General features: G+C 39.0%; 1 protein-coding gene across 3 annotated transcripts in view; it reads right to left on the bottom strand.

Moving 5' to 3' along the window:
• Positions 1-240: 240 nt before the first annotated feature.
• CFTR (CF transmembrane conductance regulator) overlaps positions 241-26,506 on the bottom strand; it is a 188,532-nt gene continuing 162,266 nt past the window's right edge. For 2 of the 3 annotated variants that reach the window (XM_042248301.1, XM_042248300.1), the window contains 4 exons: positions 14,394-14,483; positions 4,114-4,286; positions 3,380-3,485; positions 241-1,965 (listed from right to left, as the gene is read on the bottom strand). In XM_042248301.1, the coding sequence (XP_042104235.1) occupies positions 1,765-1,965; positions 3,380-3,485; positions 4,114-4,286; positions 14,394-14,483 (570 nt within the window). In that variant the 3' untranslated portion in view covers positions 241-1,764. 3 annotated transcript variants of the gene reach the window in all.

Raw genomic sequence — 26,506 nt, forward strand, 5'->3', positions numbered from 1 at the left:
AACATACTTAGTTACTGAACTGTACATTGAGAAATGGTTTTAAAATAGTAAACTTTAGGTTATGTATATTTCGCCACAATTTAAAAACAGATATAATGTTTTAGACTATCTTACTGGACTTGGGATTCTCAAGAAGCTGTATCTAAAAGAAAGATAATTATTCTGTGTTCCATGATCCTTAGAGACTGAAGTAAGAGATCAATGAGACACGACTAATGAACACATCTGAAAACAGCCAAGTTTCACACAAATACATGGATTTTATTGACACATGATATTCCCTTACCATAATAAGTAGAATGCAATCTTAATGGTTAGTTTGGAGTTGAGAAGGCAGTGTATTCTTGATAGGGGTGGTCAGATTTTGTGGTACCATGTTTTTGGAACTGCATCTAAGATGGAACCAGCATGTGGGCTGGGAATCACACAGGTGTGTGCAACAACATAATACACAGACCCTGGCCAACAGCCCCTCAATATTCCCCCAAGGTTTCCTCCCATCCCAGGTTTAACATAATGTATCATAAAAATAGCTAGTGCCATAAAAAGTCAACATTTCAAATATAAAAATTCTTTTATACAAATATAATTCATAATATAATCATTCTTAAAATACAACCATTTATGAGTTTGAAACATTATTAAAATAAATATTTCCTAGAGAAAATTTCATTTGCATCATAAAACTATAAAACAGAAGAATATAAAACTAATTCACGATTGACTCTTCAGTATTCAGTGTGCCCATTATTTCTCCTGCTCAGTATGTACAGCATGAAGTGCACATAGGTAGCCTGAAAACACACATCGCCCTCTCCATACCTAGATCTTTGAATTTCATGTACATCTACATGGAGTGCCCACAGTCTTTCTGCCTGCACACTCTGTACCTGGCACTTCGGTGTTATGAAGGGTTTTCCTGTACCAATATGCATTAAAGCATTTTTCCAGCCATCCTTCAGTTCAGACATCTTGTAAGTTTGCTACTTTCTGGAAGCAGAACCGTTCACTGCCAAATCAAGAGAGCTATATCTTTGTTCCCTGCATGGGACTATAACAGCCCGTATCCCAATTAAGGGATGTTTTCTGATTGTCTAAATTATTTGGATTTGGGTACTGCTGAACGGTACTAAGCCTGATTTCCAGGACTGGGAAGTTCTGTCTCCTGACAGATCTTAGTGTCTCCTGACACTTAGATGTTGCATGGTGCATATTTGATGTGCTGTCTTGAGCCTCTCACAGCATTCCATTCCTTGCTTGGAAATAGGACTGTCTGAATCCTTAATAGGCAATATAGCTGTGTTTTTAAATATCATGGAGAGAGTAGAGAAGAAGGTACATAAACTGATACAAGCCACTCAAGTTCCAGTTAGCACTACTTAATTGTATCCCTAAATAGTATAATTACAGTTCTTCTCTACTATTACAAATGAGAAAGTCTGACTAAACAGTAAGCTGAAGAATTAATCTGGCTGACATTTACAGCCACTTTTTCAGTGACCACCAAAGGAAAAAGTTTTCAGGGAAGGCTGACTGGCGAACACAAGTGGTAAATCTTCAAGGATTTGAAGTACCTGTCACACAATTTGACCACTGCCAGGAAGCCATGGATCCGGACCCACAGGAGTGTCCTTAATTCCTCTTACCCCAATTTTTCCTTCTTTTTTTTAAAAAAAAAAATCATTCCTCCTTGTTTTCTGAGGCAGAAACTTTTTCCTTCAGCTCCCACGTGTGGACGTCCCAGGCAAACACTTGTTCCGCTCTCTACAGCTTTGTTTCCTGCACCTCTTCCTCTGTCTCCTCCTTCAGAGCGGCGATGTTGGCCCGAGACCTCTGCCTGCTCGAGTTCCGGTGGGGCAAGAGCTTCAGCCGGTCTGCGGGGCTGATGGCCTGCCGGAAGAGGCTCTTCTCGCTCAGCATCCTCTGGATGGAATCATACTGCCGCACCTTGTTTTCCTCTATGACCTAGGGAAGTGGCCATTAGTGAGATCTTGGACAAGGAGGCAGGGCGGGCCACAGTAAGGCAAGAGCGGCGCCAGCTCAGAGGAGGAGGAAAGCCAGGAAGAACACAGCATCCAGAGGCTCATAGTTTGAACAGCCAGGGACTGTTCCTTTCACTGCTGAATCCTTTTGGTTTATAGAGCTTCTACCATTTGTGATATTAGCTGTAATTTTCTACTTAGAAGCTGAAAGAGTTTTTTTTTTTTTAATTGGTACGGTACTAAACAATGTGCTTCTTCAGGGAACTTTTGAGGAACTAAGTGGGCTTTGAAATCTAGTATTATTTATGTTAGATCCCTTATGTATTAACCTTAAAAATGAGTATAAGTCCACAGCACCATAACGAGTTGGATGTCTTCAACAGTGGATTTAAAGCTTAATAATTTGCAATTGGTCAGGGTATGCCCCAGTCTGGGCTTCCCGGGTGGCTCAGTCAGGAAAGAGTTCACCTGCAATTCAGGAGCCCACCTACTCTAAGGAGACCCAGCTTTGATCCCTGGGTCAGGAAGATAACCTGAAGAAGGAAATGGCAGCCCACTCTAGTATGCTTGCCTGAGAAATTCCATGGACAGAGTAGCCTGGCGGGCTACAGCGCACAGGGTTGCAAAGAGTCAGACATGACTTAGGCACTCACACATGCATGAGTTTAGTGAGCCTCCTTCACATGTTCAAGCTGAACCTGATCACAGCCGGGCAAGAGGCTGCGAGTCGGCCCCCTAATTTGTCACTTGAAGCTTAGTAATAATGATGGTAATAACTATCCTTCATTAAGAAAAGCATTTACTTCAAGGAGCCTCAAAATTATTAATAGAAATGATGCGATATATTATCCCCAGTTTCCTTCTGACTAAGCCCAAAGGAATTTGTACACATCACTTGAAAGAATCTGCGGCAGTTTGGAAAGCACAAAGAGAAGGTGGTTGGGAGAGGCACAAAGATGAGCTCCACATAATGGCTCAAAAAGGAAATAAACCTCTTGCCAACTGCATTGAAATCATACATCAGATTGCAAGACAATCCAGGCCTGGCCTGGATCACATCCAAGGGAGATTTAGTCTCTGAAAGCATTGGGACTTAGTCTTTTTTATGACTTAATTCCCAAATAAAAGACTCAATAAGTATAGATATTCTAATTTATTAATGTAACTTAGTGATGAGCTGTTATTTTAGATTTGCTGAATTCCAACCTCAACTTGTTGCTCAGATCAAAGTGAGAAACTTGGGCAGGTAGGTATTTTGAGTAAAGTTGGATGGTTGTGTGACATGTGTTATAAGGAAGAGTTTGTACATTGCTATGACTTGCAGGAATGATCACATTGAAGATTGTTATCAAGAATCAAAGGAGAGATGAAATCTAAGGTAAATTATAAACACTCACCAAAAATCGTTGACATTCCAACATTGCTTCTATCCTGTGTTCAGAGAGGATTACTGTGCAATCAGCAAATGCTTGTTTTAGGGTTCTTCGAATGATCTGGTATGTTCTAGAAAAAAACATATATATATAACACCACAGAACATTAATAATCTGTCTCTATCCTTGATAACAGACCTATTGTTCTATCAATTTAATTCTTTAACTTACTTCTGTTTTATTGAATCCTTTTAACATAATGTTGAGAGACAGAGTCAGCTACAATCAAGTTTCCAACCATGGCATAGATTCTAAGTTTTCATAAATAAATAGGACAAATATTTGGGAAAAAATTTCACAAAGTTTGAAAAAAATTTCCCCAATAAATATGTTTTTAATTACGTATAATCACTAGTAGTTCTTTGTTTTGTGTTATAAATATTTCCTATGGTATAAATGGGATAGTAAGGAAAACCATAAGGATTCGGTTACACCTGTGTAAATATTTCACCATGTGATGATAAGGGGGAAGAGTTTATATGAAATTCTAAAATTATACTTAGAAAACACAGCTCTTATACTGGGAAAGAAGTACCTGTACTCATGTTAAGTAGTAATTTTTCTATTGGGCAATTATTTTAAATCTAGAGGGTGGTCTGCTTGCAGACATGACAGCCTGATGGAAATCAATATGAAATAGGTCTCAATGATTCTTTCTCCTCCCTGTATTAGTAAATGACAGGAATTCTGAAACTCACATTGGATCCAAATGAGCACTGGGTTCATCAAGCAGCAAGATCTTTGCTTTACTGAGAACAGATCTGGCCAAGCACATCAACTGCTTGTGGCCATGGCTTAGAACACAACCCCCATCCACAAGGACAAAATCAAGCTTCCCAGGAAACTGCTCTATCACAGATCTGAGTCCGACCTGCAGAAAAGAGGAAAAACGCTGTGCTTAGGAGGGATAGTTCATGTACTACAGTCTTAAAATCACTTAAGAGGCTGACAATCTGAAAAGACACACAGGAGTTCTAAAAGTTTAAATTTCATACCAACTCCCCTCCACCACCACCATTCTTGCTACTTGGCTTTAATTGAACAAAAGACTGTATAATCTTGGCAGTTCTAAATCACTGGTCTACAGAATATTTCAGTTCTGTACTTTGTCTTTCATGAGATTTTCAGTGAGCTCCTATTCTGTGTCAGGTCCTGCAACAGGGTTTAAAGAGATGATGACTGGCAAAGTTCAGGGTTTATAAAGATATACACAGATAACACAGTTGAAGACACGATAATATAACAATAGATAAAGAAAAGATAATATATATTAGAATGCAGTTACTCTATCCTAACAGAGTCTTTGATGCCACCTTCCATTCTCTGCTCTGCCATAATAGAAAATGAAATGTAGCACTAAAAACATCGGCAAGCCATTGAGGGATGGGATGGGGAGGGAGGTGGGAGGGGGGTTCAGGTTGGGGGACACATGTACACCCATGGCTGATTCATGTCAATGTATTGCAAAAACCACTACAATATTGTAAAATAATTATAGTCCAATTAAAATAAGTTAATTAATTTTAAAAACCTGACATTAAGAAAGTGATCAAACTATGAAGTAAAAGTTAGTGGATGTAAAATAGTGATATATTGGGAATTCACTGGTGTCCAGTGGTTAGGAAACCAACCTTCTACTGCACAGTATAGCTCTCCCCTTCTGCAAAACAAACAAACAAACAAACAAAAAACTAGCAGTTTTTTTTAAACTGGAGATTTAAAGGTGCCTAGATATTAGGATAGAATATGAGAATTCTGTTAGGGTCAATGACTTTTTTTTAAGCTAGACAGAAAAAAAAAATAGGTTGAAAGTACAAATGAGATACAGAAACCCATTCTTTTAAAATAAAACAAAAATGAAATCTTGCTTCATCATGTCACTTATTAAAATAAATGTGAATACAGAGTGAAGTAAGCCAGAAAGAAAAACACCAATACAGTATACTAACACATATATATGGAATTTAGGAAGATGGCAATGACGACCCTGTATGCAAGACAGGGAAAGAGACACAGATGTGTATAACGGACTTTTGGACTCAGAGGGAGAGGGTGGGATGATTTGGGAGAATGACATTCTAACATGTATACTATCATGTGAATTGAATCGCCAGTCTATGTCTGACGCAGGATGCAGCGTGCTTGGGGCTGGTGCATGGGGATGACCCAGAAAGATGTTATGGGGAGGGAGGTGGGAGGGGGGTTCATGTTTGGGAATGCATGTAAGAATTAAAGATTTTAAAATTTAAAAATAAAAAAAATAAATAAAATAAAATAAAATAAAATAAATGTGAGCTGGCATACATATTTTTGCCAAGTGTTGCTGAGTGTTTGAGAGTTAAAGAGATTCATAAACTATTATATCCTGCCCTTGGGAAGTCTGAGATTTAGTATTGGAAGGTGAGATATGCTCCCATCTAACCTGTAATATAGGCAGAAAGAGATAATGACCTAAGACAGATTCTCATGAGTTCAGCGATGAAGTCAGAGATGGCCCACATCACTGTGCTTGTTCAGTAAATATTAACTGTGTGCCCATGATATGCATTATAGACAATATTCCTTGACTGGATTTCTCATTAAAGCAGCCTCACTCTGTGAGAATTCATCTGTGTTTCACAAGTTTATGAGATGGCAGGGAATGTAAACACATTAATTAGACAAAGGGGACTAGTCTGAGGTATTCTGAAAGACTCAAACATAAAGCTAATTTGGGATCTGAATAGCTGAGAATGTGAAAGAGGGCTCTCGAGTGAGGAGCTGGAGGACTTGTGTTCTTTTTCTCCTCAGCTTGCGCTTTTCATTGGCTTCAGCCTGTGAACCTGCTACATCTCTCCCTTCTTAGAACAAAAACAAACCCCTCACCTGCCTCCAGCTTTCCTTTTAGCTATTATTTAATATTTACCCTTTTGTCATCTAGAAATCTTAAACAAGGAGTGTGCATCTGTTGTCTCTACTGCCTGAGACCACAGAACCTTTTTTCCCCTTCTTCAAACATCTAGTCCTTGGCTTATGAGAAACCACATCCTCCACAACCATTCCTTCCCTTTATCATGTGTAGGTAACTCTCTTCCTGTCCCTTGAATATTAGTCTTCCTCATTGCCAGCTCTCCAGTACTTCCAAGAGCTCATTCATTCTTAAGGTCTCAACTACCACTGATAAACGAATGATTTTTCACCTTTATCTCCAGCCCCAGGCCTCTTTCAAATACTTCTTAATCTTGTTCATTCTCACTAGCCCCAAACTGAATAACAACTGAATCCAGGCCATTATTATCTCTTAAACTTCATACTATAGATCTCAAGTTGATTTGTCACCCCAAAACCCCACAAGAACCCTTCTGAAATAGAGGTTTGACCCTATTGTTCCTCTGTTTTAAAACCTACAGTGGCTGTTCTGACAATAACTGAACTCTCTCACATGGCAGATAAGGCACTCAGAACCCAGCCCTCTCTACCTTTACTTCCAGTAGCACTAAACACACAGCTTATAGCTCCCTCTACACCTTGACCTTCTCAGGTCTGTACCATAGCTTAGCAAGGAGTACCCTTCCCAATACTCCTGATCAGCTTCTAGGTCAGTCAGGCACACAGTCCCAGAAGCAGGGGTGCGAGTTCCCTTGTTCAACTGTCAGCTTCCTGAGCATAAAGACATGTGCTCAGTGCCCTTGCTGGACTCGTTGCCAGCCTCAACACATCCATCCATTTGTTCACAATGTGCACTGAGCCCCAGAATGCTGACCAAATAAGACAGACGCAGCTTTGATGAATGATTTTTTTAAATACAAATTTAAAGACGAATTACAAATGGTAAATGGTGCCAGGTTTAGCTCTGCCAGTAGAGACCATGACCAAGACCAGTCACTTCATCTGCATACCTCCGTTTTCTCATTTTTAAGATTCTACAAAACCTCTTTTTAAAAAGTATAAAAGAAGAAGTTTTTTAATACTTTAAGTCAATATTTCCTTCAGATGACTCAGAAATATTGGGGAATTTTTTAAAAGTCAAATTAAGCATTAAGAAAACTACTGATAAAACACTAGAGCTTGGAAGTCACACACAAGTAGCTTTCAGTCTGCACTCCACCACTCCTTTGCTGATGATGTCGAGGGTGTTACTGGAAGTCTCACCTAGCTCATGGGGAAGATATGGGGAAAATAATAGGACAGACTATAATGAGGATTATAATGGGGATTAAATGAGATAATTTGTGGAAAGATCTTGCCACAGAGTGTAGCACAGGGTAAGCACCTAATCCACCCTAACTATTAGTATTGTTAGAACCTGGGGAATTCTGAGTCATAGGCCTGGTCACTGAAACACTTCACAGGTATGACAGAAAGATTTGTAAGATTTCCCCGTTGTAAGTTACCGTAGAAAGCAAGTTAACAGGAAGTATTACAATACTAATGATTTACATCATGCCCCTAGTAACAGGGTTAAGATTTTGCTAAGAATGTTTTACAGTATGTAGTCTCCCCTTTTTGATTCACATCATTCATACCCTCGTCTATTAAGGCCACACTGGGAAAGCTACTTTGGTGAGTTATACTCTGTACTTTCCTGTGATAAAACGCTGAACAAAGTCTGTAGTTTTAACCCACATGGAACTTAACACAGTGAACAAGTACCTAAATATATAGCACTGTCAATATTTAGAGAATAAAACTATGCAATGAGTGACGGAGAGGCAGACCATTCTAGGGTGCATTTTCCCACATTTCTATCTCACTGATTAACTCCCTACCAAGTAGAGTAAAAATCTTTTAAAACCATATTCACTAGAGAAAGGTGAACATAAGTTAGTAAAACTTTAAATTTGAAGTCAGTGAATATTTAACATATTAATTACCTGTTTCCTGCCTGATATGGTGATAGGCTTTAGAGAGAAAATAGGAAGCAAGACAGACTAGTAATTAGTTTTGAAAAGATACAAAGCTCTTCTTAGCAACTCCACGTGCCAGTAAGAATGGCTTAAATTAACCTCGTGATTTTTTTTTTTTTTTGGTGCTTAGTAAGAGATTCCTTAATAGACTCTTAATAGGAGTTTATTAAATTCTAGGTATTATGGCAGACCTGGGAATTCAAAGATGAATAACACCAGGCTCTGCCCTTAAGGAACTCATGATTCAGATGGGGAGAAAACTAACAAATGGGAAATTACTGCTCAAAGAGAAAAGTGCTATTGTAAAAGAAAGAAAAAAAAAGACTGAAAGGGAACTTGCTACAGAAATCATATAATTTAGTGATCTTTAACAGCAGAATTCTTTAAAAATAAATACCTACACTTACATAAATGCATATGCACATATATATGTGTGTGTGTGTGTGTGTATATTCTGACTATGTTATCTGCACTATTGCCACAAACCATTTTTCAATAGATTAAAAACAAATATAAACTTTAGCTTAGTCTGTCCAAACTAAGGTGAATTTTAAATATATGGAATCTCAACATTTCTAATTATTTTCATTCTAACTTAGCATTGCAAATAACTTAAAGCATCCACAGTCTGTGGATATAAAGAACTTTAGGGAAAAAAGCATTTGCCAGCTTTCTGTGGTTGAACTGATAAATCATACATACTTCCAAACTGCTATTTACAAAGAACAAATTTTATTTTGTGACATATCAAACTAAAAAATGTGTTACGGTCTGAAAAGGAACAGGCATTTTCTTCAAAGTATTGACTTTTGCAATTGTTGCACTCTGAAATGTTATTATAGAGCAAGAGTTTGTTCTTGTGACAAGGAAACATGAAAAAAAAAGAATAATAAGGAAAGTGAAGTGTAGTTGGACTGGGAAGTCCGTTGGTAGGTCGTTACAAAGATAGACTCTGTAAACTCCTTCAGACATTTCTTTTGCTACTCTACAGGTTTTCCAGGACAAACTTTCAACTTAAAAGGCCACTATTTCTGCTATTTAGCTTGCTCTCTAAAATAGCTTACCTGACTATTGATGTGTAGAGAAACAAACTATTTTATAAGCAATCTAAGGAGTAAACAATTACCAAAAAGTCTCCATTCCAAAACCATTCTATCAGTTTGGATAACACTGAGTAACAGACTGGGGTGAAGGAGCCTGAGAGGATAGACAACATCAGGGCACTTCACTGTGGGGAAAGAGTCTGTGAACCAGAAACCAAGGGAGGGAGCTGCTCCCACCACCCATCCCAGCCAAGCCCCAGCGTGCTCATGACCAACAGTGACACCCCTGTGGATCACCAGACTACCTTTACGACCCATTACACATGAGCAATTTATTTTTTTCATTTAAATAAATGAATCAAATCATGCATTCATTCATTCAGTCCATATTCACTGAACACCATCCACATGCCCCACACTGTTCTAGGCACTGGAAACACCACAGAGACTCATCCCTGCCCTCAAGGCGCTTACAAGGCCATGGGGGAAGTGCACAAGTTAAGAGGCGAATCTCTCTCTTGTGTGGAGAAAGCCGTGACAGGCATGGAGGTACCGGAGACAGCTAGGAGGGGCTCCTCTTATCTGGAGCATCAGGGCAGGTTTCTGGGAAGAACTGAGGTGTAAGTAGAGGCCTGAATGATGAGGAGGGGCAGCTAGTGAAGGGCTAGCAGGGTGTCCCAGCCACAGAGCATGTGAAAAAGCCTCTGCAGAACAGAGAGCACAAGGTGCCTTAGAGGAACCAAATAAATTCAGTGTAGTTGGATCGTGGTAAGCAGGGGCAGTTGGGGAGGGAGTTTAGAGAGAGGCAGAGACAAATCACATCAACCATGAGCAGTGTGGACTTTGTCTAAAAGGCAATAAGGAGCCATAAGAAGGTGAGAAACAAGCAATCAGATGCAAGGCTGCCAAGGGCAGAATGAACTGTAAGGAGCCAGTAAGAGAGAAACTGGAAAGGGGTTTATTTCAAAAATTCACACAAGAATTAAGAGTGGTGTGAGATGGGGACAAAGAAAAATGAATATATTCTAGATATTTGCAGGAAACACCCTTGACAGAACGGAATAGGTGGAGACAGGTGGAGAAATTGGGAGTCAAGGATGAGCCCCAGATCTTGGCTTTGGGCAACAAGAAGCTGGTGATGCCATTCACCGAGACTGGAAACACAGGACAACTGTGTGGCTGGTGCAGCTAAGATATTCACTTATGGACAGAAGATGCCTGTCCATGCTGAAACATCAGTGAGGGAGCTCTGGACACCGGCAGATTTGGGAGTCAGCAGCACAGAGGAATTAGTTAGAGCTATGAAGATGCATGATATTTTCCAGGAAGAGTAAGACAACAAATAGGATTCTGTCAAACAGCAACATATAAAAGACAACCAGGTAAAGATAACATGAAAGCATGACCATAACAGCTAATGTTCACTGACTGTTACTTGCCAGGCCCTAGGCTGGGCCTCTTATACATACTAGCCTGAAAACTGATAGCAACCCTACCAATTTATTAGTCCACAATGTTAGGGGTCTACTTTGTTTTTCTCCCTCAAGACTCAGCCTCCTTTCAAATTCTCTTGGTCTACACGGCTGGTACTCAGGGCTCCTAGGTAGAAGCTATCTGGTCCTCAGTGGTCTAGGGTTGGGGAATTTAGACTTTCATAGTTCCAGGTCATTGACAAAAACTCTTTCTCTCCCTTGGACTTGCTTTAAATTCATCCATTGAATGATAAGGCGTGAAATGCCAGGATGAAGGTCTGCGCCTAGGGCACAAAGGGTGAAAGAGCTGCTTTGGCCGCCAGCTTTGCTCCCAAGTCTTAGAGCTTGTAACTAGGCATGGTCCTCATGGCTTCACATGATCCAGTCCAGATATGCAAAGGTTCCACAATGTAGTGTAGGGCCAAATCCAAGGTAGGAATAGAGTATTTCTTGGCCTGACATTGTCTTCATAAGCTCTTTTGATTTCCCTTTCAGGGAAAAGGGGAATTACAAAGAAGGTGCTCTTGGGATAAGATTCGAGTGTTTAACTCTCTGCTATAACTCACTTCATTTCCCTCTAGAGAAACAAGTCACACTAAGGTCACAGAGAGGACCAGACGAGGTGACATTCAATCCCAGTTTACCCTGGCCAGTCCTGGTTGTCATCTTTCGTCCCAGTCTCCTGTCCAGGTAAGTAATGGACACATCCCTGAATGGTCCTATTTGGGCAAAGCGTATGATCAACCATATAGGATTAAACCCAGACCCCATAACTTGTAAGCCAATGTATTTTCTGCTTCTCTGGGCTTTTGCTGCCTTCTCTGTGCTCTATTCTCAGGCTACTTCAACAAAAATTTATCACTACTCTTCAAATACATGACATTAATACAAGGACAGCAGCAGTAACTTTATGAACAACAAATTATTTTAAAAAGACCAGTAAAAAGATATACCTAAATATGAGCTGATCAAATAAAAATCTAAACAGGTAAAATTTTGCCATTATACTGGCATTTAAAGTGCTTATGCTACACCCAGGCCTGCTGCATCCAGAGCCTCTGCCCCAGCAGCAGGCCGCTGCTGATCCATACCTCCACAGGAGACACTCTCACTCAAAGGCAGGTCTGGGGCAGACTCCGTGGCATCCCCCGCTGAGCCCAAGGTTTTGTTTGAGCCCTCTAAGCATCTCTGGCAGGTATGGGGTTTGACTCTAAACGTAATTTTGCCCCTCCAGCCATCTTGCTGGATGACGGGTATCCTTTTTCGGTGGGATCCTTCATTCTCCTGTCAATGGTTGTTCAGCAGCGAGTTGTAATTTTGGAGTTCACAGGAGAAGATGAGCCCCTGACCTTCTACTCTGTCTTCTTGGGTCTATCATTACAGTTGGGTGTTTATGCAGTGAGTTTTGGGCATGAGGATACATAGATTGTCTCTATATCTTCAGATTGTTAGATTCTCATAGGAAAAGATTAGATTGTATACTTTTAACAAAGAAAAACGCCCAAAGGATTTTATTTTTATCTTTAGGAAGAAAGGAAGACATTAAAAGGGAATTGCCATTTAAGTCATAGTTATTTTCATAGCTAACTTAGAATAACGGTTATTTTGCTATACTATATAAATGTCCTGGCTGAAAATTTATATGCATATACAAACATATTGTAAATGTATATACACATACATATGTAAAATTAGTTTTAGGGATTAGATAGGATAATTTCTTCTTAAAAATATATTCATTGCTTTACATTTTTTCTTTTTGAAAAAAATATGGAAATGGAATTGCAGTTATAAGCTTAAATGTAGAAACCTGCTTCATTTATATCTAAATGAATGCTAATTTTTATATAAAATGTTTAAGTGGCTATGTATTTTTTTAATGTTTCCATATATACTTCTGTGAGAACAGAATTTCTGTGATTTGGAGTATTGTTTTTCTGAGAGCTTTTGAAAATTTTCTGGTGGGTAGTTAAATTTGTATATTATAATCAGTAACCAATGTCAGGAGTATTCTCAGTTGCCTATAATGTAAATAATGAAAATTTGTTAGAAGTATCATTAGTATATCTTATTTTGTGTAGCAGTTTGGTAATGACAATCAAAATTTGAATATGTAAAACTTTTGAAATGATAAAACTTGCTGATGGGCTTTTACCTATTACTGTTCTCAAATTCATAAAGAAGAAAATATGTTAGAGATTGTAACATAATTTGAATGTCTGAAATATATGTCATTAAAAGAAGAATTGTAATGATAAAAAAAAATCTTAACCATGTCTTCTAAAACTTTAGATTATTTTTATGACCCTGATTTCCTGGAAATTTTATTGTGACTTGGCAATACTTGTAGATTTTATAAAATCTTCTGTCTTCCTTTCAAAGTTTCTCTCCCACCACATTGTGTTCCTATAGTTCATTCTCTGAAGTCACATCAAAGACATTAAAATGTGTCACTTGCAATTTAGTTAATGTTTTCTTTAAAAACTCTGTTTGTTCAGTAATAAGGAAACTTTGATAATGAAGACGGTTAATCTAAGTGCATTTTATTAGGGGCATGTTAAGGTTAGACATTCAATGGGTAAGTGTTTAAACTCATGGGCATTTCAAAGCTCCTGGCAAGATCCACTCTGAAGGGAGGCAGACAGGAAAGAAAATTTGAAATAAAAAGATTTCCAAATATGTTAGAAACAGTGGGATAAAGTTGTTCTCTAAGAAGGCCTTTGCATCTAACGATCTTAAGTTCCATAACTGTAGTCAGGCATCATTCAGATCTTTGGACATAAACCTCAAGTTTAATAAACTAGAACAACTTATGTTCTCCTTTCTTAAATATGATGTCTGTATTTCAAGAATTTTTAGTTAACAGCTAGAGTATCTATCAAGCAAGCCAAGATTTCCACTTATGCTCTCCACCAACTCTAAATTCCTCCGTATAATACCTTCAATTATAATGAACCACTTGTTTCTTATAAACAGGCTGTTATTCAGGAACTTAGATTCCATTTCAAACCATGTATTTCTTATGGTGTACTGATCTCAAAGAATACAGCTTGCCATACCTAGGTCATTTAGTATCATAAGGCAGCTGACTGCTAGTGACTTCCAGAGAAGACTGTATCCACCAGTTGGTCCTCTAAAATTATCATCACCCTTTTGCTAAACCTGTGCTTTCCAGAGAAGTGTATCATATCAAACCAAAGCTTTGTTCTTGTGCTGGGAAACCTTCAGAACCCAGATGGGGAATAGATAAGAAGGTACGGACAGAAGCTTCTCTGGATTGTGAATAATCCTGGTGTGCTGTAGGTGTCTAGGTCTCTCCTAGTTCATGTCTCAGTCATGCACATTCTGGAGGAAGGCTAAAGTAATGCTGGCCCTGGAGTCTGACTGACCACTGAGAAAAAGTCTAATCCAAAGAGGTGGGTGTTTCAGCAGTATTAGAGTTTTCCATTTTAAATTTATACACACACATGTACCAACATGCACAAAGGTAAATATAAAAAATGATCTCAGCTATGATAACCAATCTTGTGTGTATATGAGCAACCCTTTCCAAAATTACTTCAGTTAGCATCCTTACCTCATCTGCAACTTTCCATATTTCTTGATCACTCCACTGTTCATAGGGATCCAAGTTTTTTCTAAATGTTCCAGAAAAGATGAATACTTTCTATAGTAACAAAAAAAAAGAGGAAAGCATGAATAACCCAAACATGTTTGTATATTTCCCTTATTTTATTGTGAAATATTCAAAACAGAAAAAATATTTTAAAATAATAAAACATTCATGTACTTACCACTCAGTTTTAATTTTTAAAATTTTTATATTTGCTTGGTATCTTTTAAGTTTTTTTTTTTAACTTTATTTTACTTTACAGTACTGTATTGGTTTTGCCATACATTGACATGAATCCACCACGGGTGTACATGCGTTCCCAAACATGAACCCCTCTCCCACCTCCCTCCCCATAACATCTCTGGGTCATCCCTGTGCACCAGCCCCAAGCATGCTGGATCCTGCATTGGACATAGACTGGCGATTCGTTTCTTACATGATAGTATACATGTTACAATGCCATTCTCCCAAATCATCCCACCCTCTCCCTCTCCCTCTGAGACCAAAAGTCCGCTATACACATCTGTGTCTTTTTTGCTGTCTTACATACAGGGTCATCATTGCCATCTTTCTAAATTCCATATATATGTGTTAGTATACTGTATTGGTGTTTTTCTTTCTGGCTTACTTCACTCTGTATAATCGGCTCCAGTTTCATCCATCTCATCAGAACTGATTCAAATGTATTCTTTTTAATGGCTGAGTAATACTAAAATATTACAGCTACATCTGAAACCCCTTGTGAATACTTATCTAACTTCCATGTCCTTAGGATAAAGAAATTGAGATCATTTTACGTTGTGGGAAATTAAAATGTTTTATTCAGAGCAATATTATTATAAGCAAATATAATATAAAATTAAAGTTAAAAATTATGCTTATGAGGATTTCCCTGGTGGTTCAGTGGTTAAGACTTCGTATTTCCACAGCAGGGGACACGAGTCTCATTCCTGGTCAGGGACATTCCACATACCATGCAGTGTGGCCAAAAAAAAAAAAATATGTTTATGAGTTATAATGAACTTGTTACAACAAAATCCTAATTTTGTACTGGTATTTTCGTTGGATTTCTTTTATAATCCTACCTTCCTAAGGGATTTTGAAACTGTATGAATTTACAGACACTCAAACACATATGTTCATATGGTCTATAAACCAAGGCACATGTGTAACTAGACAGGCACAGGAAAGGGTTACAACTTAGAAATCAGTGAAAGAATGAAAATCAAATATTTGTGTAACTGACTGCATGTCACAGAGGGAAGGGGGGCAGATAAGATGGATTGTGCTGAGGTGGCAAATTGACAATCTAATTTCCTGTTAAGGAACACTGCACAGCTCTCACCCGTGCTTGCTACATCACTGTCTACTTAAGTCTGCCTGTATAAATTAAAAAAAAAAGTTTAAGAAAATTACTGTCTCATTGGGAAATGCAACAACTATAATAATATTTAGGTCTCTCTCTGTATATATGGGTGAACTGAAAAATACTTTTGATGTTAACATTCAGAAAATTTTCTTTCTTTACCTTTTTTCTTTTGCCTTTGGTTAATAACACAGTCAAGAGAGCTGCTAACTAAATTTTTTGAACATTTAATTTTCACTAGCTGCCTTAGACTGAGAGAGAATGCTCAGCACCCATCTGATCTGTGAGGAACTACAGAAGGTAAGTTGGCCCCAGATGAATGGTGTCTGTGCCTTGCCATTGCAGTCAAGTTCAAGGATAGTCCTATTGGAGACCTCATTCCCTGGGGCATAATTTATGGCTTAAGGAACAAGGTTGTTGCCAAATATCTCAGGTACCCTCTGCAGAAGGCAGCAAAATTATGCTGGTATTTCTTAATTTGCATCAAATCAGTTCCTAAGGGATGCTTCCATTGCTTTACAGAAGTGAACATAGACAATATATGACTCATGAGCTCATAAGAGGTGATGGATATATTTTTTGGTACATCCTCCTCCAAGCTCCCAAGTAAATGAACGTAATGTCCAAATAAACTAAAGAGAACAGACAATGTATGCTATTGAGAGATTCTGATAAAGAGAATTAAATAAGAAGTGGCTCTGCGAATGCCAGTCAATTTATTACTAAAGCAATCAGGTTTATTTAGTATCTAAAGTTCAAAGGCTTGCCAATGGAATTTGGCCATTTACTGTGTTTCACATACTTTCTTTTAATATTTTCTTTATATGAAAGCTTCTACCATTATTGAGAAAGATGCGAAATAACAACTGTAAGGGTTTACGAAGCATCAGACAATGCACCACTTCACTAAAGTTATCTCTACCAGGAACTCAGAGGCTACAACAGAGTCTATGGCCAGCTTACCACAAGCCAGATAAGACTCTTTACATGTGTTGTCTCTTTTTATCTTCATATAAATTTAATGAGACAGATCTTACTGCTGTTCATGAAGAAATCACACTTGGGAGAAGTTAAGTGACTTGCCCAAGGTTATTGAGTTAGTAGTTGTAGAGTTGGCATTCAAACCTTTAGAGTGCTCCTCAAATTCATAGCAAAATGCCTCAAGTCCTGGGCAGACCAGTTTTGATCCCTGATCTGGAGCTTAGGAAAGATTAAAGGTTGGGCAGAAGCAGCCCAGTGGGTCCATAAAGAGCCCATTCGCACTCAGCAGCACAGTTGTCAATTCAAGCACTGCTATCCATCCTTTAAGCCACAGGTTCAGTACGTACACTGTGAATTGAGAGTTTAGCTTTCTCTTCCTATGCAGGACCTGATTCAAAGGCTTTTATTTGGGCTACAGGGTCCTTGTAACTTTCACGGGGACTTACGTATCCAATGGAACAGCACAATACGAAATTTTACTTTGGCCAAATGGAAAAATGCCAGCATTCTGGAGGACCACAGGTAGAGGCTGAAGGTATTATAAGATCAGAGCAAACACAGACGTTTGTTAAGGGCAAGGTGCCCTGTGCAGATGCTGTGACAGCGCAGCTCTTGCCGGAAAGTGTACCTATGAACAAGAATCCAATCTTTTCAAGTTTCAGTGTTACTGCAAAATGGGGGAGATGTCATATTTTTTGATTTTCTAAAATCTACTCTACCCCTGGGCTTTTCCATTTTGACAGATAGGACCTTTATTTTGAAAATGAAAGTCACTCAGTCATGTCTGACTCTTTGTGAACCCATGGACTGTAGAACAGTGATCAATGCAAAGAAATAGAGGAAAACAATAGAATGGGAAAGACTAGAGATCTCTTCAAGAAAATTAGAGATACCAAGCAAACATTTCATGCAAAGATGGGCACAGTAAAGGACAGAAATGGGATGGACCTAACAGAAGCAGAAGATAGTAAGAAGTGGCAAGAATACACAGAAGAACTATACAAAAAAGACCTTCACGACCCAGATAATCATGATGGTGTGATCACTCAACCAGAGCCAGACATCCTCGAATGTGAAGTCAAGTGGGCCTTAGAAAGCATCACTATGAACAAAGCTAGTGGAGGTGATGGAATTCCAGTTGAGCGATTTCAAATCCTAAAAGATGATGATGTGAAAGTGCTGCACTCAATATGCCTGCAAATTTGGAAAACTCAGCAGTGGCCACAGGACTGGAAAGGTCAGTTTGCATTCCAATCCCAAAGAAAGGCAATGCCAAAGAATGTTCAAACTACCACACAGTTGGAGTTATCTCACATGCTGGCAAAGTAATGCTCAAAATTCTCCAAGCCAGGCTTCAACAATATGTGAACCATGAACTTCTAGATGATCAAGCTGGATTTAGAAAACACAGAAGAACCGGACATCAAATTGCCAACATCTGCTGGATCATCAAAAAAGCAAGAGAGTTCCAGAAAAACATCTACTTCTGCTTTACTGACTATGCCAAAGCCTTTGACTGTGTGGATCACAATAAACTGTGGAAAATTCTTCAAGAGATGGGAATACCAGAGCACCTGACCTGCCTCTTGAGAAATCTGTAGGCAGGCCAGGAAACAACAGTTAGTACTGGACATGGAACAACAGACTGGTTCCAAATAGGGAAAGGAGTATGTCAAGGCTGTATACTGTCATCCTGCGTATTTAACTTATATGCAGAGTACATCATGAGAAACGCTGGATTGGATCAAGCACAAGCTGGAATCAAGATTGCTAGGAGAAATATCAATAACCTCAGATATGCAGATGATACCACACTTATGGCAAAAAGAAAAGAAGAACAAAAGAGTCTCTTGATGAAAGTGAAGGAAGAGAGTGAAAAAGTTGGCTTAAAACTCAACATTCAGAAAATGAAGATCATTGCACTTCATGGCAAATAGATGGGGAAACAATGAGAGACTATTTTTTTGAGTCCCAAAATCACTGCAGATGGTGGCTTGCAGCCATGAAATTAAAAGACGCTTGCTCCTTGGAAGAAAAATTATGACCAACCTAGATAGTATATTCAAAAGCAGAGATATTACTTTGCCAACAAAGGTCCATCTAGTCAAAGCTATGGTTTTTCCAGTAGTCATGTATGGATGTGAGAGTTGGACTGTGAAGAAAGCTGAGCACCAAAGAATTGGTGCTTTTGAACTGTGGTATTGGAGAAGACTCTTGAGAGTCCCTTGGACTGCAAGGAGATCCAACCAGTCCATCCTAAAGGAAATCAGTCTTGAATATTCATTAGAAGGACTGATGCTGAAGCTGCAACTCCAATAGTTTGACCACCTGATGTGAAGAAATTGGAAAAGACTCATTGGAAAAGACCCTGATGCTGGGAAAGATTGAAGGCGGGTAGAGAAGGGGATGATAGAGGATGAGATTGTTGAATAGTATCACTGACTCAATGGACATGAGTTTGAGTAAACTCCAGGAGTTGGACAGGGAGGCCTGGCATCCATGGGTTGCAAAGAGCCAGACATAACTCAGGAATTGAACTGAACTGAACCAGACTGTAGCCCTCTAGGCTCCTCTGTCCATGGAATTCTCCATGCCAGAATACTGGATTGGGTAGCTGGTCACTTCTCCATGGGATTTTCCCAACTCAGGGACAGAACTCGGGTCTCCCACATTTCATGCGGTTTTAACAATTTGAGTTATCACGGAAGTCCTTCATTTTATCAATCCACAAAATTCAGAGTTATGCACAACTTATCTTTCTCTCTGATCATCCCAAAAGGAATTAATCATCAGTTCTGTGGATTGTTTACCCAATATATCTCAAAGCCATTTATTTCTCTATCACTTCAGCTACCAAATCGTTCAAGCCACCAGCACCTTTCTCTGAACACTGTAAGAACCTCCTATTTCCTTGCTTTAGAAACCAAAGAAATCACCATCAATATAAACTGGATCATGTCATTAACCTTTTAAAAATACCTTCAGTGGGGACTTCTCTGGGAGTCAAGTGGTTAAGAATCTGTCTGCCAGTGCAGGGGACATGGGTTCGATCCCTGGTCCAGGAAGATCCCTCAGGGAAAATAAGCCTGTGCGCTACAACTACTGAGCCCACATACTGGAACTATGAAGCTTGCATTCCCTAGCTCCTGCGCTCTGCAGCAAGAGAAGCCACCTCAATGAGAAGCCCATGAACAGCAACTAGAGAGTAGCCTCCACTCGCCGCAACTAGAGAAAGCCTGAATGCAATAATGAAGATCCAACAGGGTCAAAAGTAAACTATTGTTTTTAATTTAAAAAAAAAAAAAAAACCTTCAATGGTTTTCCATTACATTCAGGGCAAAATGTAAAACCCTTTAGATGACCTACAGATCCACCATTGGGCAACCTCTTTCACTTTGTCTGGCTCATCTAGTGTCCTTGTCCACTTCACTCCCTTTTTCACTCCAGCCACCTGGCTTTCTTTCAGTTCCTCAGTTCACTTCAGACGTTCTATCCTTCCTGCATGGGAATCTCATCTCCTGTCTTCTTCTTACGGCCAACTGTATTTTTCAGGTCTCAAGTTCAATGTCACTTCCTCAGAGAATCTCTGTTGATTCTTAAAACCAAATAAGGTGCCTCAATATAAGATATCATAATATCCATACTTTACTTTCACAGCTTACAGTGAATATTATTAATAAAATTAAATATGCATTAGGAGCATTTTGTTTTTAATGTCTTACTCTTCTCCTAGACCATAACTGTTGTGTAACCTGTCATTAGCACACAGGTTTTACATGGTGTATGCTCAGTAAATATTGTCTGAATAAATAAATGGGCTGTTGGGAACATAAGAAGCAAAACTATGAAAATATCAATAGAGTTCAGCAAATATTATTTTTCTTCCTTATGGAAAAATAGCTAACAAAACCTAGTATCTTTAAATGAATAATAACAACAGCCCATTAAAGCTTTAATGTTTCTTTGTAACAGCTGGAGAAAAGGTACACCTTCTTCACAGTAGCCTGATATTTTTTACATGTAATCTTTATCAAACATATGGTGACATGTTACATATTAATTAATTTTATGCAAAATAGATACATATTCAAAATTATGAAGGAAGAAAGTTATTTGTTGAAGCTAGACTAAGCCTTGGTGGCTCAGTTGGTAAAGAATCTGCTTGCAATGCAGAGGACCTGGGTTTTATCCCTGGGTCAGGAAGAATCCCTGAAGAAGGGAAAGACTACCGACTCCAGTATTCTTGCCTGGAGAATGCCATGGACAGAAGAGACTGGTGGACTACTAGAGTCAGACACAACTGAGTGACTAGCATTTTAACTTTTCAATTTCGGACATCCAAAAATTTTAGATGTAGTGGAATTGGTACCATGCTTCCCTAGTGGCTCAGATGGTAAAGAATCTGCATGCAATGAGGGAGACCTGGATTCGATCCCTGGAGGAGGAGGAGGGCATGGCAACCCACGCCAGGATTCTTGCCTGGAGAATCCCATGGACAGATGAGCCTGACGGGCTACTGTCCATAGGATCGCAAAGAGTCAGACACGACTAAAGCGACTAAATGTGATGTGGCATGACAAATTTTACAGGTCTTTTGTTTACAGTTTACAGTCTAGCACTAAAATAGTATCAATGCTTTCATTTTAACTTTAAAGAAAAATTAAAGTAGTTCAGTCGGAATTCAATTTCATACAGTTAATCAAACATGCCACTCTCGTCTTATAGCGTCTGGCACTCACTTGTTTCTGAGGGGTGCCAGTGGGTGTCTTATTGTTTTCTATACTACTGAAATTTGTGTTTCTACAAACTCATCTCTAAAGGTGAGACGTCCTTGGAGGTCACTTATGTCCTCTCCCTAGTGTATGAATGAAACAGCCAGAGTCCTGAGAAATTATATAGTTTGACCAAGGTGGCACAGTCTGATTGTGCAGCCAAAAAAAAAACCCCTAAAACTATAAATCACAATGATCTGCTACCTCTCTTTCAAGAAAGTGTTCAGCAGTAGGAAAATCAGAATGTACAGATATTTGATGTTTATTTAATGGCACGTATGTACACTTTGGCCACCTCATGCGAAGAGCTGACTCATTGGAAAAGACCCTGATGCTGGGAGGGATTGGGGGCAAGAGGAGAAGAGACGACAGAGGATGAGATGGCTGGATGGCATTACCAACTCGATGGACAGGAGTTTGAGTAAACTCTGGGAGATAGTGATGGACAGGGAGGCCTGGTGGGGTCTCAAAGAGTCGGACACGACTGAGCGACTGAATTGAACTGATGTACACTACAAAGAACAGTACTTGGGACTCAAGGAAGAACAAAGACAGCACCATCGTTCACCACCTGACTTATCTCTTCCCTGAAGCTCACTCCTCAGCCGCTCAACTAGAGATGGCAAGCCTGGGTGGAATGCTCGGAGCTGGTCACACATCACAGCAACAGGCATCATGCTTTAGTCTTGGATGTCAGATGAAAAACAAAAAAGGATTTGGCTTCTGTGGTTACTAAATGTAGGATAAATTAAATAAGTGGGAGGAATGACTTATCTTTAAGAATATAGTATTGTTTTGTTTTGGCTCAGAAGGGAAATATGTATATGTATAGCATGTGAAGTCACTTCAGCCATGTCTGACTCTATGTGACCCTATGGACTACAGCTCACCAGACTCCTCTATCCAAGGGATTCTCCAGGCAAGAATACTGGAGTGGGTTGACATGCCCTCCTCCAGGGAACCTTTGATCTAGGGATCAAACCCGAGACTCTTACATTTCCTAAACTGACAGGCAGGCTCTTTACCACTAGCACAAAACTGTGAAGCCTACATATATTTTAATATATAAAATGTTATATATAATATATATATACATACCTTCATACATACATATATGTGTGTATATATATATACATATGTACAAAGACTATATATAGCTTTATTAAAATGTGATCCAAATTCTTATAAGCACCACAGTGTCTGTGATCTCACCTTTTGGCAATGTCTGCAAAACTCCATTATAAGTTAATTTGTGCAATTAAAATCCATCCAATATGAACAAATCAAGATCCTAAGGTGGCATTACAGAATGTCTAAAAATAAATGCTGCTTTGCTTTTAGGAACATTCAGTAATAAGCAGTAGGCGAATTATATTAGCCAAAAGTGTTTAAGGTTGATAACAATAATTATAATTTTAATTACAAACCATTTATTTGTATATAATGACTACTTATGTTCAAATTATGTTTCTGAAAAGTCATTTTTCACAAAATTTTACACTACAGTGTTTTAATACACACTTTCAAAAATAACATCAAAACATGATTTCCAGATCTGACCAAATTACCACGAATTTCCAACTTTTAGGCTCAGAAACAGTACAATTGTGTTGTACTAATACCCACACTAGTCATTCTCCTTTTCTCCCTTAAATGCGGCACTCCACGCCCAACGCCCTATGTCCTATTCACTTTAGTTCAGGCTCTTACACATCACAGCTAGGGAGTTTCTGAGCCCATCTCTCTGCTCCCTGTCCTGCCTACTGAATCCCACTGTCCACAGGCTGGGACATACTCTTCTGCTGCTCTTTACCACCTACCTCCCAGCTCAAGAAGACTCAACCCACTCCTCGCTAGACTTTAGTATGAATCCAGTCTCCCTCTTTCTCCTAATGTTTTCTAACAGATGGTCGTCTCTGCCCACTGCCCCCCAACTCTTATTCTAGTTGTCATCTCTGTAGTGGCTTATAATATACTTCTCTGGGATCCTAGAATATCCTTTCCACAACTCTCTGCCCCAAACCTTGCTAAAACCAAGACATTTTATGACCCTTTAAGGCCCACTTTCATCATCATCTTCTCTGTGAAACTGTCAATACTCATTCATTCATTTCCTTTCCAATACATAAATGAAAGAGACATGATCCCTATTCTCAAGGAACTATAAATAAAAGTAACTAGAACAACAGAGTGTATTGTATTATACTTAACACATGTCAGGAAGTAGTTTAAGTAAGTTGAATTTCCTTTACTCATTTAATCCTCATAATCCCCCAATAAAGTAGTTACTACCATTATACCCCTTTTACAGACAAGGAAATTGAGGCTCAGGGAAATTAAATAACTTGCCAAATATTATAATACTAGTAAAATACAGATACTGGCAGAACCACAACCTGTTGGAAATGACAGCAAGCATTTCATGACTCAGCCAAAAAATATGGGTAATGAATTCCTACCATGCAAGCTATTGTATGTTCTATATAAGAGATAGAAAAAACAGTAAGAGGAAAAAAAAATCTATGTTTTATTTTGCATTTCTACTACAGCCTTCTTGCTAATCTTCTGATTGTTGATGACTTTGTGTTTAAATCTGTTTCCTTAACTAGCATGTCTACAAAGTGTTTACAATACTGGGTGGAAATTGAATAAATACATAAATAATTCCAATATAAGACATAGAGAAGTGCCAGGAGAGATTTATAAACAAAGTTCTCGATCCCACTTGGGACTGGGACTTGGGAGTGGAGAGTTGGGGTTAAAGTCAGGTTTAAAGGGAGAAGGGAAGGAGTTAGAAAAGGCTACCTGGCAGAGTTAACCTCTGAGATGCCAAAGTGACTCACCTAAGGAAAGATCATCTCAGACAGAGGAAATGCAGGGACAGAGGAATGAGCGAGAAGACTGAGGTATCTCCCGTGGCTCAGCAAGCCCAGACTGACTGACACTTAAAAGTGCCGGGTGTGAAGAGTGATGGGTCTGACTAGAAAGGCCGTTGAAACCAGATTATCAGGGACCTAAACCACAAATGGAAAGATCTGAACATTGTTCATGAAGAAAGGGGTGTCCTAGAAGGTTTTTAACTTGACAAAGCACAGAGAGGAATGGTGCTGTAAAATGTTTACTTTGTGTGCAACAGAGAGTTTAACAAGATGAGGAAAGCGCAGCAGCGGGAGCAAAAGATGGAAGGATACAGTCTGTGGTGGAATCAGCCACGACAGAGCTTGGAGCTGGACTTTCTCTCCTCATGTGAATGATTCTCTCTCATTGTCCACCACTGCACTTAATTACCTCTATTTATCATTTTGGCTTCTTCCTCTGATCCCTGACTTAAAGCAATGAGTTCTCACTGAACGCTCATGGGCTGGACTGAGACCTCGATATCTTGTACCTTAAGTACAGAACCCATGGTACTTATTATCATTTAAAGCATGTGGAAGTAGTTTAATAACTAAGTATTAAATTGTTAATTACTGTGAAACTGAATGAGAAGTGCTGCACATACAATAGCATTGTTCAGCTCTACAGATACATGATTTGACCCTATCTGATAGCCCTCATAGCAAAAGTTACTACACTGTTTCGGTACAGATTATTTTCAGATCAAAGAGTCTCACTGCAGGAATAGGCCGAGTCATCCCCTAATAATAGTTTGCAGCTTTTCAAATTTGTATTTGAAGCTCTAAAAATAAACATTTTTCTGCTTTTCTCGAATTAAGTGATTAACAAGGTTCAAGGTGAATGAACAATTTTAAGTCTTGGTGTTCAATTGGCTAAGTCAATGGGGCTCTGACAATAGACCTCATTGTCTCCTCTTCATGCTCTCAGAGCTTAGAGGTGAAGCAGAACAAATTCAAAAAGGTGCCACCTCAAAATGTACACAATGTACTGTTTTCTATGCTGGTACCTTTTCTAAGATTTCTAGCTACAGGAGGAAAGAACACACACACACACACACACACACACACACACACACACACACACACACACACACACACACACACAGTAAGAACTTGCCAAAACTAAAGACATCTTGTGATTCCACAGCTGATGTCTCAGGATCACTTTGAGGGAGAGGAAAGTTTCCTGTTCAAAGTTTCCTGTTTCATGTACCTGGAAACAAGTGACTAACTGACCTAGAAGTCTCTAATATCTCAAGTGTCAGAGGTCTTGGGGAACTATGGCTTTGCAAGGTCAGGAAGACAGAAGAAAAAAAAAAAAAAGATGGGAAAGCAAAAAAAAAAATACTTCCTGGATTTTTAATATCTTCTTGCCGCTTTTTAAAGATCAAACTCTACGAAAGAAAAAAAAATTACTTAATCTGAACTTTTAAAGGAAAGTTGGGAAAATAAAAGCATCTCTTGATTTGGATCTTAAAAAGGTCTGAGGAGTTTGCCCTCTTTCTCTCTTGAGCATTCATTTATCATTCTCAAGATGTCACTATAGAAGAAATAATACTTTCTGTCTTACAGACATCCTTGTGGTACTGGAAAACTGTCCCAGAATCCAGGGTTGTAAACACGTATAATGAGAAACATTTATTATTAGCATGATCACACATTTATAAACACATAGCTTAAAGTATTTCTTGTTTAGTTTATAATAAAACTTGATGCCATGGAAGAGGGGAAAAGGACGTTTGGAAGATTCATGTTGACAGAAAGTCAAAATAAAAAATTTTCATAACTCTAGCCTACTTGGTTCTCCTCCATGCTTTACATATTTGGGTTCCTAAATAGAACATGTGCATGCTCAGTAACTCAGTCATGCCCAGCTCTTTGCAATCCCATGAACAGGGGCCCACCAGGCTCCTCTGCCCATGGGATTTCCTAGGCAAGAAAACTGGAGTGGGTTGTTATTTCCTTCTCTAGGGGATCCTCCCAGCCTGGGGATGGAACTTGCATCACTTTCGACCCCTGCACTGGCACGCAGTTTCTTTACTACTGCACCACCTGGGAAGC

This window comes from Ovis aries, chromosome 4 (assembly GCF_016772045.2).
Source record: "Ovis aries strain OAR_USU_Benz2616 breed Rambouillet chromosome 4, ARS-UI_Ramb_v3.0, whole genome shotgun sequence".
NCBI classification, from domain to species: Eukaryota; Metazoa; Chordata; class Mammalia; order Artiodactyla; family Bovidae; genus Ovis; species Ovis aries.